Here is an 18,557-nt window from a genome sequence, read left to right on the forward strand (position 1 = left end):
GAAAGAAACAGATATCAAAAAGTAAATAAAAGTGAGTAAATAAAAAATAAATAAATGAAATCAAATGTGACATGCTTTGAAAAAAGATTAAGAGTTAAGGTGTTGAAATTGTTGCACATCTCATTGTTTGGGCATCAAAACTCTGCCTCTTTGGACTATCTTACCACATCTGGAATCAGGGGCATTAATTCAATCCAACTCAAATTGAATTCAAACTAACTTTATTTATCTCCAAAGGACAATTAAAGGCACCAAGAGCAATGTACAATGTAAACTACTGAAGACAAAGATGAGGAAACAAACAGCACAGACTACCCTGGTGAATAAAGCAAAACAAGATGTAAACACATCACCCTCTGGGTCACGAGTTTTCTGTAATGTGCCAAAATACCGCCCAGTCCTGAAGGTAACTTTAACATGGCACTCACTGCTGACAGTTGAGTGGTGTGTCTCAACTTGTTAATGAAAACACCTTCTGGGAGTTTGAAATATGTTTGATTAATGAACCATCCTTGCATTACCTGCAGTCCCAGGGTGAGTCCTCAAATAGCCTCAGTGACGTAATACTGTCTTTGAAAGTCTTTGGAAGTCTTTAAATCATGCAAATGATCCAAGGAATTCTCAATCACCTTAACGTGCTTTTAAACAAGAAAATTATGTAGACTTTTATTTTTATTTTTTTACCTTTTCTAAGAAGCTCGAGCTTTTATGGAATTGGATTCAGAGGATTTTTTTTTTACCAATCTGGTGCTAAAATACCTTAGAAACTATTCTTTAGGCCTGTAAAATTGGTGGACAATGTGCACAACTTAATGACTTTAGTCAAAGTTCAGATACTCCTGGCCAAAAATGACTCCAACACAAGTGAAAGCAGCTAAGTTCAGTGGTTACTTGGGATAGAGTAGTGATGGAGTACTTGCTTTATGCTCAAATATTTGTAATACTTGAAAAAATATATATGTAAATACAGTATGTTATATTCCACATTGCATGAGGGCAGTCAAGAATACATATGGCCAACAGTACTACACCGTAAAAAGTGAAATCGAAGCAAGCATCCAGGTTGTATTTAAAAGTAGAAATTCATCTTGTTAGACTTAATATGAGACACATGGGTACAAACGTTACCTGCTTGTGAGCCCAGACACACTTGTGCTCTTGGGTGGAAAAAAGACTCACACTAAACTGCTTCTTTGGCTGGTTAAAACATAATAAAGTGCCCTCTGAGGTGGCAAAAATGCGCACTGAAGTTGCATAAATAAAACAAAACAGAACAAAACAAAACAGAAGTTCCCTCTTTGGTGGCAAGAACTTACTGTAGGCGCCCTTGTCTTCTTTTTGCCCCTACCCTTTAAAAAGTCTGTGCACACCACAGATGACAAGTCCAGAAAAATTTATAGTTTCAAAATAGTAAAAAAAAAAAAAAAAAAAAAAGTCTCTGAATTACGAGTAAAGTGTAAAATAATTTGCCCAAATAATGTCTGTTTGGTTCCTTGAAATAAAAAAGTCCTGTCCTAATACAATAAACTAAACAAGTAAACCAGATTTAGTTTTTTCTTTTCTTAAAATAAAATATTTTTCTTGACTTGTCAAGTGAATGTGTTAAGTCTAATAAGACATTTTTATTAAAACTAAGATGTAAACTCTTGTTATATTTCACTTTTTTCACCACTTCATGAACTGTCTGATCTGCACAGTGTAAATCAACTTTACCTGCAAGGTTTACTGTCTTTGGGAATAGATGATGGAAAAGAACTGGTCATTTATTCAGAGCAAAAGCAGAGCGCATCCAGAGCGTTGATAGATTTACAGTGGCCTCACAAGTAAAATGTTTGTTTTTCAAATGGAGTAAAAGTCACTAGTTTTACCAAATGAATGTAACCTTGATACTGTCCTCCACTGATCTAAAATCTATTTAGTAATGATTAAACTTTTGCTTTTTATACAACTGTAGTTCCAAATCATCTTCTGAAAAGAGGAAGATTGGTTACTAATAAGTTAAAATGTTGCTTCATGTCTTTAGAATAAGCAAAACACAAATAGTTTCCTGTTTCATCTGTGCAGGTTTAGTCTCCAAATCAACACAGTAAAAGTTTTGATGTCTTACAGTTCTAAGCTTTCAGACAACCCACAAACCCTCTAATGAATGAATGAATGGAGAAAAAAGGGGTTCTTTTCCTGTCGTTGTTTGTACCATATCCTGCTCGTCTGATCTTTTTTTACAGTATTTGAAAGCCATTAAAATGTTTTTCTTTGCTAGTGTAAAGCCTTCTGGGTGTTTAAAATTTGCTTGATAAATAAAACCTTGTATTACCTGCAGGCCCAGGGCGAGTCCTCAAATAGCCTGAGTGAAGTAATACTGTAGTCTGTAAGTGCCTGTGAAAATCTTCCTTCTGTTATAGAGGAACCTTCTAGATATTTCCATTGCATGCATTACAGGGAAATAAATGATGTCAGCATATTCAGACATTTTCAACTTGCCATAAGTTCCTGCTCTGCTTTAACAATCTTGTCTAGTGTCTCTTTTGTCCCGGCTGTCTCTTTGCTTATCATTTATGCAGCCTGGAAATCAACAGCATTTGAACTCTTGGCCTCGGAGTCCTGACCAAGACCAGCAGCAGCATGATGCTGCAAAGTTACACACATGCAACATCTACTTAAAAAGAAAAAAAAAACATGGCAGCATATCCTGGATTAGCAGGAAATCATTGGTCAAAGCATCTACAAGCTAATGCATCTTCTTCCAGTGCCTTCCGCCTGCTTTTAAAAACATTAGGTTGATTAGGGAACTTTATCTATTGTAATTTTATTTTAAGATCACAGGAAAAATGAGTTAAGATCTCATCAATGTAGGAAACAGAGGAAATCAAATGTACAGATGCATGTTTGTTCAGGACTTGTGTTTGGACCTGTAGCCTGTGGCAATCTTTTAAAATCCTGCAAATAATCAAATAAAGACTGACTCTCATCCCAAGGCCCCTGACAGTCCTAAAAGCTACATTTGTTATACTTTCACTTACTTTAAAGAATGACAGTGATGGCCAAAGTTATTAGAACACCCGGCTTAGTTAAAATTTTTTTGAATGCTTTTGTTGAATTGGCTTTAAAAACATCCATAAATCCAATTCATAGACCGTATGATAAAGCCACCATGAGGAGATTTAGTTCATTTTTCTTATAACTAGCAACACTGAAAATTATGGAGTAGATCAAATTTGGGTGGGTTGTAAAATAAAGTGGACAGATCTATTGTGCATTCAAAGGAAAGCTGGCATAACATTAGTGTTGAATTTCTCAGGAAATATATTGACATAATGCCAGAGACATGTGCTGCAGTAACTCCTGCAAAAGGTGTACAAAGAAAATGTAAAATTAAAAGGTAGATTAAAACAGGGGGACTCACTTCATCTGATATATATTGTGCTCAGAGCAACCATCTGCATGTTTCATGATCAGAATTTGGAGAAAAAAAATGTTTAAGGTGTTCCAAAAATTATTTTCCACCACAATTTAACTATCTGAGATTCATTAGTTTTAGTTAATATGATATTACATCAAAGGATCTCTTGTAGACAGAAATAACAAGAGTAACACGTGAGTAGTAAAAGTAAACATTGCTTCACTTTGAGAGTTCATTCACCCTCAGGAACGTTTTAGGCTAATTCAAACACGCCCACTTGCACCACATGGTTTGTGCTTAACATCAACATTGGCTGCAGGGAAACAACTTAAAAAGGTCTGAGGAAGTTGCACAGCCAGGTATCTACAGCTGTCTGAGCCACTCTGCGGGTCTGAACCAGCGGCACTGTGGTTACTGTGTCTGTGTGAGCAGGAGACCAAGTTAGGACGACAAAACCCAGGTGTTCCCCAGGTGTCTGTATCTGAGCAGCTAGCTTGTTGGCTAACAGTGAGTTTAGAGGGAAAATGAACGGTCAGCTGAACGGTTTCCACAACAGCTCACTTTATGATGAAGACTGCTTCCTCTTCACGTCTGAATCAGTCGGTGAAGGACACCCAGGTAAGTTCTGAATGTGTATAACCATGTCTGCAGTGTATACAACAGTAATTAGCCTCGTAGCAGCATGTTAGCCTCTAAAACAAGGTCATCATGTGGCGTGTTGGTGTTAGTGTTAGCTCAGCGTGTTGGACTGTGTCAGCTGGTTATCCCATTCATACACGGTGGACTGCTGTCAACACAATCCAAAGGCGTGTACATGCTGTGTAACAGTGTTTTAGTTACGTGTTTGTAGACTTTATCCCTACAAGAACAACAAACTCTTTGTATAAGCCGGCTTCGTCCAGGGGTTTTGCAGCAACTTACGGCTGCACTGCGGCTAATTCTGCGAGCTAACACCGCGCTAGCTCTGTGCCTGTCAATCACTTAGAGCTCCACATGGCTTTCGTACATGAATGTCAAAAACACGCTACGTCTTTGTTCAACATGTATCCAACATCTCAGATTATAAAACGGCAGTTTTGTGTATCTTCACATCACTTTCTGGGTAGCTACCATGCGGCATAGCATCATTACAGTACCCCTAACTGTACATGCTAACAGTACGTGACATGTGCTCAGCAGCTTAGCATGTGGGTTGTTGTTTGTTTGGGGAAAGAGGGCTAAAGTTGAGTTTTGGGAATCAATTTACAAATTATTCATACACAATACGCACAAAAAATAACTGTAACACATTCTGAATTAAGGTAGCTCTCACTTTTAAGTATTAGCCGTGTTCTTTGCTGCTTAGAAAAGTATTAAACTAATGGATCTATTTTCACAGGGCGGATGGATTTAAAGGTTGAACACCTCTCAGCTAAAAAATATTTAAGTACATCCTAATACACCACTTGATCACTAACAGTTGTGTATTTTATTTCACACAGGGCTGTTGCATGAGACTTCTTTGGTCTTATTTTGGTGCATGTATTAGGTTGAAAATTGAGCCTACATCTGCAGTAGTCAACTGTGTATATGCAGAGTTAGTCACACAGCACTCCTCAGTTTTTAATCTTTCATCGAGGTAGTAGGTGCCAATCCATTGCAACAGATAATAGGCTTACCAGTAGTCCTATATATAGGTACTGCAGGGGCCGCAGCTGGGCTGTGGGTGTAATGTACCCACATCGACATACTTTATAGTTGCAGGGCACTGAGGTACCTACATAGATCTCTACTGATTGTGTGCTAGAGTTTCCCTTTACACACCTAGGCAGAGCAAACTTGAAGTATTAAATGCCGCAGACCTCCTTTGTAAGCTGTCAAACCTGTTTCATTAACGAGTGAGGGGAGCGTCTGCTTCAACAACTTTCAGGATGTGAGAGAGTAACCTGACAGATAAGAACTTTCTCAAACACTAAGTGAAGTTGAAATTGACACTGTGCACATCTATAAATGAGCGAAACCTGTCTCTTTTATGAATTGTTTTTGTCTCATTGAGATATTCCTGCTTTTCTCCTCAGATAAGATATGTGACCAGATCAGTGATGCTGTATTGGATGCCCATCTCAAACAAGACCCAGATGCCAAAGTAGCATGCGGTATGTATTTCATAAGGATTATCCAAATGACTTATGTAGTGGGTTTTGTAACGTATTGTGCAAGTTCAGGAAAGCTATAGAGGCTGTTTACAGACGACTATAACATGTTGGAACAAGCGAGTTATAAAACGTGTTGTAAAACCGTGTTTAAGTCCACCCAGATATGTAACCTGGGGTGTAAACCTCATGGATGTTTTTGGTTCCTCTCATCATCATCATCATCATCATCATCATCATCATCATCATCATCATCATCATGGGAAGTAGAGCCAGACAAATTCTGCTGTAAACCAAGAAGCACCTAATGTTTCCTCAGGACTAAACCAGTGTCTTTATTTTTTCTACTTCATATATAAGAGGTATTTTCTTGTCTGGGGACTATTTTCTTTCAGCAGACTTTGTGGTACAGACATGAATTCACTTGGTAATGAGATCTGGACCTGAGACAGTACTTGTTTGTCAGGATCAATTTTTGCTCAGACAGATGAAGATGAGTTTAAAAAAGTTTCCTGTTTGACATGAAAACTTGTTGATCTAGTAAAACATGGTGGTAAGCTATGCTTGACAAGGAAATCACAGAGATTTGGAACTCTTGGAAAATGGAAACATACCTATCTCATGTTGTCTAACAGGATTTTCTTGAAAAAGCGTTTAGTTGGAAAATTAAAAGAAAATTGCAAGCATCCAAAGGTTTTACAAATATTTTATTTAACTTCAAACTCAGACTGTAAGTTCCTTGTAGGATGTCTAGACTGACTTTTTATTATTCAATATCCACATAAATAGATAGAAAAACAGAGAGACCTCTCTTTGCATCAGTCAGGGCTGAAAATATTTGATTTTTGCTTCAGATCTTTTTTAAGATCAGCTGGAAAATGCCAACCAGAGTCGTGGATCCCCTTTTGGCTCCTGGTTCTTCCTCCTGTATCTCCCCCCAGTCTCCCTCATTCCTCACGCTGTACGTTATTGTGTCCTCAGAGACTGTTGCTAAGACCGGGATGATCCTGCTGGCAGGGGAGGTCACCTCCAGGGCCAACGTGGACTACCAGAAGGTCGTCAGGGACACAATCAAACACATCGGCTATGATGACTCCTCCAAAGGTACGCTGAGAGAAGCTAGCAGTTCAGCTTAAGATTAAGTTAAAAAAAAAAAAACTTACGTTTGTGCCAGAGATGATTTATCATCTGTAGCATCAGCATACTTGGTGCATGTTGTTACTTATTCTGTTTGGACTTAGACTCAGCTGTTTGAGTTTGTCATTTTTAATCGATGACGTCAGACAATCACATAAAATGTGTCTCAAGCAGCTTAAAACAACAGAATAGAAAGCCTGTTGTGGCATTAAGCGTTGAATGTTAAACAAAAAATACATTCTTGGACTTGGTGCATAACATTCAGGCTTGTCATAAAATATGCATTAGACTGAATAATGCATCATTACATAATGTTCATACAGGACAGCAAAAGTAATGAACCTACATTATCTTTAACAGTGTATGACAGATAGTATACCCTTAGAAAAATACTTTGCAGCAGTAGAAATGACTTTATTGCAGAATGAGAGATTAGGGGAACAAAATAAATGGGATAATGTATGGACAGGTGCTCGTGTACTGCAGCTACGCCTTGTTAATAATTCTCCATCCATACAAGAGTGTCATCTTCCTGTACTGCAAAAACAGAAATCTAAACAAGTGTTAACGTCAATGACTTAATTTGAGTTTTCACCTGACTTGGCTAAAAATGGAATCAAATCACTTAAAGAGTGACAAAAATCCGCCAGTGGAGGGGGAAAAATGAATTGTTTAGTTTCTTGTTATAGAAAATATTCTCATTTCAAGCTTCTGTTGTGTCTTCTTTCCTTTAATATCTTGAAATTAGGCCTTTTTCCAAACCTCTCAGGTGAATAATGCTCGTATAAAGTCTAATCATAAGAAGTAAACATTTGTTTAGATTTTGCTGTGCATGCATGGTTTTCCTCTCAGCATCGTCAGTCCCCAGTTTTACATTTTACACTAAAGAATTGTGGTATCTACTGGACTTGATCAATTGCAAAGGTGTTTTGGGGCATTCATGTGCTGCTAGGAGATGCTGGAGAGTAAAACCTGTTTTCTCAGATTCATAATGAGCATTCTGTACAAAGTCCGCCCCAGGCACGCCATTGTACAGTAGCTCTACATAAAGTGCATTCTCAGAAAAATGTAATAAATGTAGTGTCGCTTTGAATTTCGGTTTATTGTGTGAGAGAGAGAGTTTTAACCTAAAGCAAAATGAGGTTTGCTAAAAGTCTAACGTCTGTCTCTCCAGGCTTTGACTATAAAACCTGCAACGTGCTGGTGGCTCTGGAGCAGCAGTCTCCTGACATCGCTCAGGGTGTTCACCTGGATCGTAAAGAAGAGGATGTAGGAGCTGGTGACCAGGTCGGAGGGTTCTCATACTCATGTTTGCGTTTGACCCACAGCTGGGAGCCAGAAATGTGCTGGTAACAAGATTTTGATGGTGTTTTTACCCTCATTTCACACTGTGCTCTGTGACTCCTGCAGGGGCTGATGTTTGGATACGCCACCGATGAGACCGAGGAGTGTATGCCCCTCACTGTCGTCCTGGCTCACAAGCTCAATGCCAAGATGGCTGAACTGCGCCGCGATGGGACACTGCCGTGGCTGCGACCTGACTCCAAAACTCAGGTGAGCTGCACCAGAGGATATTTTATCAATGAGAAGGTTCAAGCAGCTGTAGATTAAAATAAAGAAAGAATAAATTTAATCCTGAATTACTTTAAATCAAAACAAGCCAGGACATGATGCTCTGACATCAGCTTTAAGGCTTGAGGTCATTTTAAAACCAAACAGCATTAACAGAGACTTTGTTACATGACTTCAGGCTGTTTAGCAGCTCTGCTCATATTCCTGTCAACTCCTGTATCCCTGGAGGTAAAACAAACCCAAAGAGGGACAGAAGTAATCTCTCCAATCCCGCTCTTTATTTATTCCTGATCCTTTGTTTATCTTCCCCTCAGGTGACTGTTCAGTACAGGCAGGATCGAGGCGCCATGGTACCGCTGCGTGTGCACACGGTTGTGGTGTCAGTGCAGCACGATGAGGACGTGACTTTGGAGGAGATGCGCTGCTGTCTGAGGGAGCAGGTGGTGAAAGCCGTAATTCCCAGTGGATACCTGGATGACGAAACCGTGTACCACTTGCAACCCAGTGGACGCTTTGTCATCGGAGGACCACAGGTGAGACAAGGTTTTACTCTCCCACACAATTATACTACAAGGGATGACGTACTAATACAAATCTTATTCTAAGTTTTAGATCTCGAGGATTAGTCTGAATAAATTTCTACAGAAGTCTCAAATGATTAATTTATCTAGAATGACTCAGATACACCTGAATCTTAAAGTCTGACGTCCTTCCCTCAGGGTGATGCAGGTCTGACTGGGAGAAAGATCATTGTGGACACTTATGGAGGCTGGGGAGCTCACGGAGGTGGAGCGTTCTCTGGAAAGGACTACACAAAGGTGGATCGCTCTGCTGCCTACGCTGCTCGCTGGGTGGCCAAGTCTCTGGTGACGGCTGGGCTCTGCAAGAGAGTGCTGGTCCAGGTGAGTTAGCTACATCTAAACTACTTCTCTAGTCTGTACATTTTACAGAATAGTAGAAGAAGTCATCAGATCACATGTTAGCCATTTACACCCAAACACCGCAAACCTCACTTCAATCGAGAGTTGACTGAAAATAAAAAATAGTAGTAGTGGCTATTCAAGGTTACTGTTGCATTATTTTTGCCATTTATTGATCCAAATAAAAACACAGGCACAGCCAACTCACTTTAAGGTGGTATTTGTGCTGAGGGTAACTGTGATGACTAAGATATGCAGTAAAAACGATGTGCTCTTCCTGTTGCTCAAAACACTACTTTACCTGTGCACCAAAAACAAAAAAGTTAGAAGTAAAATGGGTCAAACATTAGTACTTTTTAAACTCTGAGAAGGTGCCTGAAAAAGTGAGTTTCAGGCCCTGTCTAAGACTAGATTTAGGAGTTAGATATTATTTATTCATTTAATTGCACATATTAGAAATCAAACATGAAATGAACCATACATAATGATTTGGTAAAAGAACAAAACAAAACTGAACAATGAAACAGACAATAATAATATGGAGAGAGAGGTAATAAGTTTAGGTTAGGTATAAAATTAACAAACTAACATGACAAATATTTTATCAGTCAGAAAACTGCACCACCTAGAGATACAAAACACGAAGTTATTATTACCCAGACATGCATGTGCATTCCTCAGTTGGGACACATGATCCAGGACATACATGCTAGTCCAATTAAGAAAAACTCTAAAATCGTTTAAAGAAGAAGGAAAAGCTTTAATGTCATGGCATTAAACAAATCCAGTATTAAATGTTTATTTTTGCAGTGAAAATGTGTGTTGCAATAGTCGTAGCTTTTCTAGTTCTCTCTAGCCACGCTGATGTTTTTAATCTGTTTGTAATTTGTCCCAGGTTTCCTACGCCATTGGAGTTGCCCATCCTCTCTCTGTCTCCATCTTCACCTACGGGACCTCCCAGAAGAGCGAGAAGGAGCTGCTGGACATTGTGAGGAGGAACTTTGACCTCCGTCCAGGAGTCATCGTGAGGTACGACCCAGTTTTCTTACCAACACTCAGGTTAGCTCTTCATTCACAAACTCTTCTCTAAAATGATTGAATTCCTCCCTCAGGGATCTGGACCTGAAGAAACCCATCTACCAGAGAACCGCGGCGTATGGCCACTTCGGTCGTGACCTCTTCTCGTGGGAGGTGCCCAAAGTGCTAAAATACTGAAGCCCCTCTCCAAAGTCTGAGCAGGTGTACTACAGAGAAACCTGCCTTTCTCTTACATCCCTCTTCCTCCTCCTTCCTCTTCTTCCTCTTCTTCTTCTTCTTCCTCACACACAGCCACATTACCACAGCCCCTCCCACACTACAAGCTGACCCCTCTCACCCGTTAGCATTGTACACGTCAAAGACAGATCAATCGTATGTCAGATGCCAAGATGTTAAATTATATATCTATAAGATATTTATAGCAGGTTTCCTCGAGGACCATGTGAGTATTTTCCACCAGTGATGGTGTTTTTTTAAGAAGATATCTAGTGTTGCTCAGCTGTTCAAATTGAGAATGTCATTGCAGTTTAGGCGACGCGTCGTTTTCATTTCTCCTAACATGGTTAGGTTTAGGGCAGTATAGCAAAGCACTCGTCAAAGTGTGAATCAGATCTGCAGTTTCCTCCTGCGTGCTGTCCCTTCAGGCCACTTTTGTTCTGACGTTTTACAGAGAAGTCAGAAGCTGCTAATGACCCTGTGGTTTTGTTGGGCTGCACTGTGAAGTCACTCCATTTTTATAACTTATTTTGTCAGTTGAAATGTCATGTGAATGTTCCAGATGATAATAAATGTGTCAACGCTCTACTTACCAAAACGAAGACGAGGTACACTTCCCCCCTCTTCCAGAGCGCGACGCTGGGTGTAGCTACAGAGAAACCCAGGGTCCGCCTCTGGGAAGGGAGTGCCTTTTTCCTGGATCCACACTTTACTTGAAATAATTTAAACAAAGGAGCATAACTACTGTGGGACTACAGGTTCAGTCAGGGAGGGATGTGTGGCACACGTCTTTATATTTTAAACCCACTCTGTCGCACAAGTTGTCAAACAGGCACAGAAACAGAGCTTTGGCTCAGGTGAGCAGGACGAAGAGATGGATGTAGGACACAGAGCGACTGCTTATGCGGTCTCAGCGTTGTTACAGATAAGGGATCAGATGTGCTCTTGGATCTTGGCTCAGCACATTAGTTAAGTCAAAACTTGACAGGATCTGGGCTGCTGTTACATGCACAAGACTTTATGAAGGTTACGTTTGCAGCTGAAGCTTTTCTTTTATTTATTACAAAATATCTTCACAAAACACCTCGTCATGAGTCTGATTCCCTGATGAATAAATCAGAAAAGAACCCATTTTTTGTGGAGTTAACCCTCTTCTTGCAGCCTTAGCTTGCTTGCAGTGAAATAATCTGAAGATCAGTGCCAGGAAACCTCTCCAGGTTTTATCCTGATGCCAGGATTCAACCTTTGAAGCTCCCCCAGATGCACACGTATCCTGACAATCTTCACTAGAAGCCTGGTGACACTGGTGCCTGCTCTAAGCTGTGTATACAAAGTGTCTTTCCATTATGTTGCTAGGTGGCGCTGTTTCCTCACTAATAATATAAACACAAGTTTTAATTTTTCACTCCAGCACTGTCTGGTCTGGAGTGTGTCTCCTCTGGCACCCCCCAGTGGCTCCATCAATGTACTGCAGATAAATTCAGCTATGAGCCTTAATGTAGAGTGTGCAGGGAGCAGGCAGCATTCACCTGTTTGTGCGATCGATCGATGAAACATTCTCCAAAATATTTTTTTTGTACGATATGTTAGTATCCTCATACTCGTGCACAGATGAGACCAATGATTGGTTGGTGTTGTACAGAGAAACCAGCCTGTTTACAGGTCTCCTGTCAGAGTTCTGAGGAACGTTTTTTCTGTTTAATACTTTTTTGTTACGATTGCAAACACGTCTGTCAGTGTTGTTGCTGAATGCGTAAAAGTGGCTTTTCTAAAAACCTGCCCCCGGATCCCTCACTCCTTATCTGTTAACCTCCCCTCCTCCTCCTCCCTCTGTCCTGTGATGGCTGACTCTCCATCTCCAACGATTCAACCAGAGGAGTTTGATTTGTTGAGTGTCTCTTTCAAACCCTTCAAATAAAGTGCACCCTCCTCTGTGCTAACAGCCTGTTTGGGCTTTTTATTTTTGCCAATCCATTTCTGAGTAATGTGGCCTTCATCACACAAAGATATGATTGTTCACTTATGCATTAACAAATAAAATCAAGTAGATGGGGAAAGGTACAGACTAAGTTTAATCAGTATTAAAGGTCTTGGTATGATCACTTCCTCAGGTGAAATCAAAATTTAGTCACATGAAACCTTCAGCAGCAGTTTCACTTCTTGGTTTCTTAATGTTACAAATGTGTTTTTGTGCAGTGACAAACATTTACAAACCTTTATACACAGTAACATGCTGCTTTAAGGAAGCACATCAAGCACGTTTACTTCAAGCTAAGAAGCCTTTTTCCCTAAAGTCAGTGGCACATGTTTGGTCTTTTAGTTTAGACAGGCATGTCCAAAATCAGGCCTGGGGGCTAGCTGTACCCCAGGATCCATTTTCATACGGTGGCAGCTTTAGTTTTGAGTTAATCATGGCAGTAAAATGAAACATGTTCTAAATGATGTTCACATTAACTTTTTTGTCAAGTCACAAACAGAACTATAGTATAGAAACATTTGGACTGTGCAACGTCTGCTTGTCTAAACCTGAAGCTCTGTTCATTCAGCAGATACTCGTCAACTCTTCCAGCTGACATCTTCACATGAATGTTTTTATCACAGTGTGAAAATGTGAGAATTGAAAAAAAAGCAGAGCATGGGTTCTCAAACTTTTTTTAGACCGTGGACCCCTCTCAGGTGTGAAATCCTTCCAAGGACTCCTAACATTGATTAGCATAATATTAATACCATGTCACAATGTACTGTTGTACTTAGCAACAATAGAATTAAGCTACATTTATACTTTCCAAATTATTTATTCTGAAACCTTTGGGAAAATGTTTACAGGGTGTTTTTGTTTTGTGTTTTCTGTTGTTGCGCACCATGAAGTGATGGACATTTCACGGTCATGTCAGAACTGATCTCATTCCACAAAACTAAATCGGGTATTGGAAAAACCAGCTGATTTTATCTCTGCAAGAGATCCCAGTTTTTCAATGTACTTTTCAAGTGATACAGCACACTTTTACATTTGTTTTTAAATTAGTCGGCGTACCCCCTAGCTATGGTTCACAGACCCCTGGGGGTCCTGGGACCTTACTTTGAGAATCACTGCATTAGAGGAGGCTAGGCTAAATTAAAGTTATGTAATGGTGCAGAAAACACAAGATTTTGTGCTAAAAATGTTCGCAGGTCAAAACAGTCTGAAATGTCATGTTAAAAACATTCATGATAAAATCCATCATTATCCTGCCTTAAAAAAATCCTGACACGTTTTCCCAACATCGCCCCCTAATGACCTCTTTTTGAAAAAAAAAAAACTGGGACTCCCCTGGATCATCATCTTTAAAAATAAAATAACAGGGAAAACAAAGTGATTTAACAGAGCAAATGTGAGACAGCAGAGACTTTAAAATCTAGTGAAGTTTCTCAGGTCATGACAAAATCACAGCTTTAAAATGTTTTATTCTGTTTTTTCTCCTCAGACCATGTGTGAAAAAGCTCATACAAAGAAACTTCATCAAAGCAGGAAGTCCTTTAACTCAAACAGTCGGTGCTTTAAAAGATAAAGAGAAATCTGACCACATCTCTAAATCATTTCTTTCTTTCATAAAAAAACAGTGACGTTTCTGTTTTCCTACATATCTTTTCAAACATTCCTCTCATTTCTGAAGTTCAAATAATTGCATAGCATGAGCTCACATTCCTTTCCCTCAGTGCAGGCAGTATGTAAAAAGTAGAAAATCAGCTTCTGAGTGAAAGCTTCAGCAGAAACCACAAGAGGAAAGTCAATAAACATTTGCAGTTTGGCTTGGAAAGATTAGCATGTTTGTCCAGCTTCCACTCTGACCTGGGAAGAGAAAGTAGAAGACATTTCTTTAAATGATGCACAGAAAAAAACATGATTTCAATCACTATAAAAAAAAAGTGAATAAAACTCCTACATTTGCTTTTCAGAATGTCTTGGAGTCAGAAAGTTTCCAGGCAAATTTCTGGCAGTAAAACACGGTCTGAAATGAGAAACAAATAGTGAGAAGTTATAACGACTGATTATTTTTAACTTTTGAAGAAAAAAAAAGTTTGAGTAAGTTTCCTTACTCCACACTGGAGGGCCGTCCTGACGTCTTTGCACCTGTGCTCTGCCAAAGTGCACGGGTCTAAGAGGGAAACAGTCAATATTAGAGGAGAAAATGTTGAATCAATAGATTAACTGTCCCCTGTGCAGTAAACTTGTGTTCTTGTGATAGAAACCTTTGTCCCCAATCAAAAGTGTAAAAGTGTAAGGTTTGATTCAAAGGATGGCCTCATCCCGTGTCTGATGATCTGAGCACTGACCCACGAGAGGGGCCTCCTGCCCGTCACACAGGTGGATGAGGGCACAGATGGCCTGAGGGGTGGCGTAGGTCATGATGGCCTCCAGCACTGCCTTGGTGAATTTGCTGACGACTGTCTGGCACTGATCGCGGTAGATGCTGGGCAACAAGTGGCAGATCTCTCCAACCAGTTTGACCACAGCTTCCTGCAGGAGGAGCAGAGGGGACATGTGTGAGATTAACGTTCAACCTCAGACCACAGCGTGCTCTGGCTGTTCAGTCATGATGGAGTAAATCACGAAGGGTAACCTGTTTGCTTCTTGGCTGTATGCTCACCTCAGTCCTTTGTCTGGGCAGAAGGCTCTCCAGCTCCTTGATCAGAAAAATGCAGAAGGTGCATTCTTTGGATTGTGCCACCTGACAGCAAAGGGAGTTAAACACAAGTCAGACCTTTATCCTTCACTTTCCATTTTGAAAAAACTTCTTCAGGTTGACCTTTACATTGTCACTGGTTGCAGCAGTCTGAAGAGCCTCCTTGACCACATCGTGAACTATCTGCTTCATGTCGCTGGATCCACACAGCCCAATGCTTTTGCAGAACTCTGCAGGTTTCTGCACAAGAAGAAATGGTTTCTACATGAAAAAGAGCCAAACACACTGACAGCAAAACTGAACCAACTCCAGCGTGACTCACAACAACGGTCGTGATGAAGGTTATGGCCACAGGGAGGAACTTCTGCACCTCATCCTTGCAGAGTTTGGCAGTACCAGGTGGACCAGGCAGGTGATCACACACGCTGTCAATGGCATCCATGATCTTTTTCTGAAACACAGAGCAGTTTTTGCCAGTGATAAGACAAACACTTGATGGCTTTCGGTGAGTTTTCCCTTTGTTTTGTTTTTTTTTTTTTTGGAAAGAAATGAGTCTCAAAATGTTTGTAGTAATCAACCAGTTTGAGTTTCCTTTCCTCTTTCACCTCAGCGAGGACCCACAGTTCAGACCAGGTGAAGCTGTGAGGAAAGAGGATCTCTGAGGTCAAGTAAGAAACAAAAACTGCCTGTAAAATCTCATTTCACCTTTCGTTAGACATGCAAAAGAGGAAGTAGCACAAACCAAAAGGAACATTTCCTCCAGTCTGTGTGTGGTTATCTGCGAGTTTTCACAGAAATATTTGCATCTCTGAGTGTGAAGAATGTGCTGTAACTGATAAAAGTACAGGTGCAGCAGTCCAGGAATATAAAGGTGTTTCTTTATTTCATTGAAAACTAATCAACCACAGGTCTTGGGAATCCCTTCAGATAGCGCAGCTGGTGTTTTCATCTTGACTTTAGATACGCTCATCCACAGAACCAACTCAAAAATCTGTGAGCAAATAAAAGAAAGAATGTTAAAGAATGTGTTTGCTGTTTGGTGACTCACCTGGAGGTCTGGATTAGAAAAGAGGTCAGCCAAGAGTTCAATTATTTGGGTGCAGTCCTTGCAGACGTCCCCGTTCTGTAAAGATAAAGATACATTATGAAAAAGGATTACTTAAGTATTGGACTTAATCATGCTCTCAGTCTTTGCGAGGAAGAAACCTCTTGTTTTAGTGATGAAGAGGACTTAATATGTTGTTACATCAGTTCTGCAAGACTGAAAACAAAACAGTCAAAAACCTGAGAGAGGTTCACACTTTAGATTTGAAAACATGGAGCAGAACAACAAAAGTTAAAAAAAGACTCCTGGATCGGATGAAATGCAAACGTTGTGGTTCTCTGAAATATGTAGATTCTATTTCTAAGTATTATTTATTTATTTATCTTTATGGGAGCTTTTCATATCACTTATCCCTTAGGGGTAAGCAGGCACATTTTTGTCCTTTCAGGTAATTATTTGCTCAATTTTTAGGTATAATTTTAGCTTTGTTACTCTATATAAAATGTGATTTGTGTAATGACAGTGCAATCAAAGATTGTATTTATAATGAGAGTAGATAGGACATTTTGTCTCCTAGTTGCCTGAAAGTGTAGTAAATTCAGAATCTGACAAATTCATGTACCAAAAAAAAAAAGCAACCTATCAAAATTAATTTTATTACCAATCTTGTGTATATTTTAACCTGATCTTGAAAAAAATATCCTTGGCCCCCCACACATTCTCTGGAAAATCACCCATTATGTTGTTTTTTTTTTTTCCCCAAAATAAAAATAGTGACATTATGTAATGAAATGGACAAAAAATAGAAGAAAAAAATATTAATCTGTTAGGGTGATTTTTACAGCAGTTTTTTGGTAGAGGACATTTTTGTCCTTTACCAAATGTTGGTAATTGAAGCTACCTGTAAGGGTTAGGGTCACCTCACTTACGCAGGAAGAACTTTGTAGAATAAAATCAACGACATAAAAACTACAAACAGCCGGAGTGAGGGTGGCGTGAATAAACAGAAAAACAAAAAACAAATGAGTTTCGAGCTGCAGTTTGAAGGTGGAGAGAGGTAGTGTCACAGATGGTCTGAGGGAAAGAGTTTCAGAGACGGGGAGCAGCACGGCTAAAGGCTCAGGACCCCATGGAAAATTGACAGGAAGGAGGTGTAGAGAGGAGCATGGAAGTATCAAAGTGCTTTTATCACTCTCATCATTATTTTTTTAAATATAAAACCAAAAGTAACTACATTTATACTCATAAACATCCGTTATATATTATTTCTGGTTTAATTTAAAAGCTCTGAGTACTTTTAACTCCACTACTTTCTGAGGAAAGATTTTACATCAGATGAGACAAAAAAAACAACATTAAATAATTTTGTTGAGCTTTTGTAATTAAATGTTTCCCAGTTTTATTGTTTTATGACGTCTTAGATTAACACCACAAATTGATTTCCAACCCAAACCTTTAAAGTAGTTTACTACCAAACAAACCACTACCTGCTTTCACTGTAAAACTGAAACCCCCAGAGGAAAGTAAAGTAATCATGTAAATAACACACCAAATGCGGTGTAGATCAGAATATGTCGTTTTTTCTTGAACTAATATTCAAGGTCTCTGAAATGATGTGTCTTTGTGATTAAAATGTCTGAGTTTGTGTGTTTATGTTTTAATGTCGGTGTTAATTTATATTCTAACTCATAAAAATCATTCACTTACTGCTGTCAGAGCAACTGGGGCATCGTACAAACCACCACCAGCATTCAGAGCTGAAGTCAGGGCTGCAGAGTGAAATATTCCTGTGTTAGTGAATCTTCAGTTTAAACATACATAAAATACTCTGATCAATAAAATATATTCTCACCACAGCCCTGAAGACAAACAAAGAGAAGCAAAGTGATCCTGAGGGAGGCCATCCTCTCTTGTTTTCTCTTCTCTGAGCGTCTCCCCTCCTGAAATCTGTACACCGGTCTCTGAACGCAGCTTATATTTGTTAGAGCCCCCACAGTCTCTGTGGCCCCCACCAACCAGATCCTGTGGTTACCAAGCTCGTATGATAAGAGTTTTTTTTTTTTTTTCAGCACAGCAGAACTTTTTTTTTTTTCATTTGGACGGTGAGTAAACATCATTTGTGTTTCATATCCTCAATCTGAGGGGAAAAGGCCTCAGCACTAAAAGAAGTTGTGATGTTTGTCACACCCTTTGCCTTCAGTTTTAAAGATGGCTGTGAACGCTGACATCAATTCTGAAGCTCTAACTGTGCAGTAACAGTCGCCTTCATAGACTCTCATTTTAGTGTTTTATTACCATAACATCCTGCATACATGATGGAAAGTTCCAGAGTTTGGGTTAATAACTCAGAAAACTGCAAAACAAAACAAAACAAAACTCATCAAGCTGCCACACACACATTAATTATCTTCATCAATGACTTTCAAACACAAC

General features: G+C 39.5%; 2 protein-coding genes across 2 annotated transcripts; one reads left to right on the forward strand and one right to left on the reverse strand.

Annotated features, from left to right (window-relative positions):
* The first annotated feature begins 3,682 nt into the window (after positions 1-3,682).
* On the forward strand, positions 3,683-12,373 carry mat2aa (methionine adenosyltransferase 2Aa). The gene is made up of 9 exons (XM_074690778.1): positions 3,683-4,018; positions 5,458-5,535; positions 6,514-6,636; positions 7,844-7,956; positions 8,080-8,223; positions 8,556-8,774; positions 8,961-9,143; positions 10,057-10,190; positions 10,274-12,373. Exons 1-9 carry the CDS (start codon positions 3,925-3,927, stop codon positions 10,374-10,376), a joined length of 1,191 nt encoding a protein of 396 aa, XP_074546879.1. The 5' UTR covers positions 3,683-3,924; the 3' UTR covers positions 10,377-12,373.
* A 1,357-nt stretch (positions 12,374-13,730) lies between these two features.
* sftpba (surfactant protein Ba) lies at positions 13,731-18,134 on the reverse strand. The gene is made up of 10 exons (XM_074690751.1): positions 17,977-18,134; positions 17,832-17,893; positions 16,128-16,202; positions 15,402-15,530; positions 15,209-15,319; positions 15,044-15,124; positions 14,730-14,913; positions 14,493-14,551; positions 14,339-14,404; positions 13,731-14,244 (listed from the first exon to the last, which is right to left on the reverse strand). The coding sequence occupies exons 1-9, from the start codon at positions 18,026-18,028 to the stop codon at positions 14,348-14,350; spliced, it is 810 nt and encodes a 269-aa protein (XP_074546852.1). The 5' UTR covers positions 18,029-18,134; the 3' UTR covers positions 13,731-14,244; positions 14,339-14,347.
* Positions 18,135-18,557: the final 423 nt, after the last annotated feature.

The sequence above is a fragment of the Halichoeres trimaculatus genome, unplaced genomic scaffold, assembly GCF_033239565.1.
Source record: "Halichoeres trimaculatus isolate MK-OKI-2021-1 unplaced genomic scaffold, fHalTri1.1 fHalTri1_scaffold_16, whole genome shotgun sequence".
Lineage (NCBI taxonomy): Eukaryota > Metazoa > Chordata > Actinopteri > Labriformes > Labridae > Halichoeres > Halichoeres trimaculatus.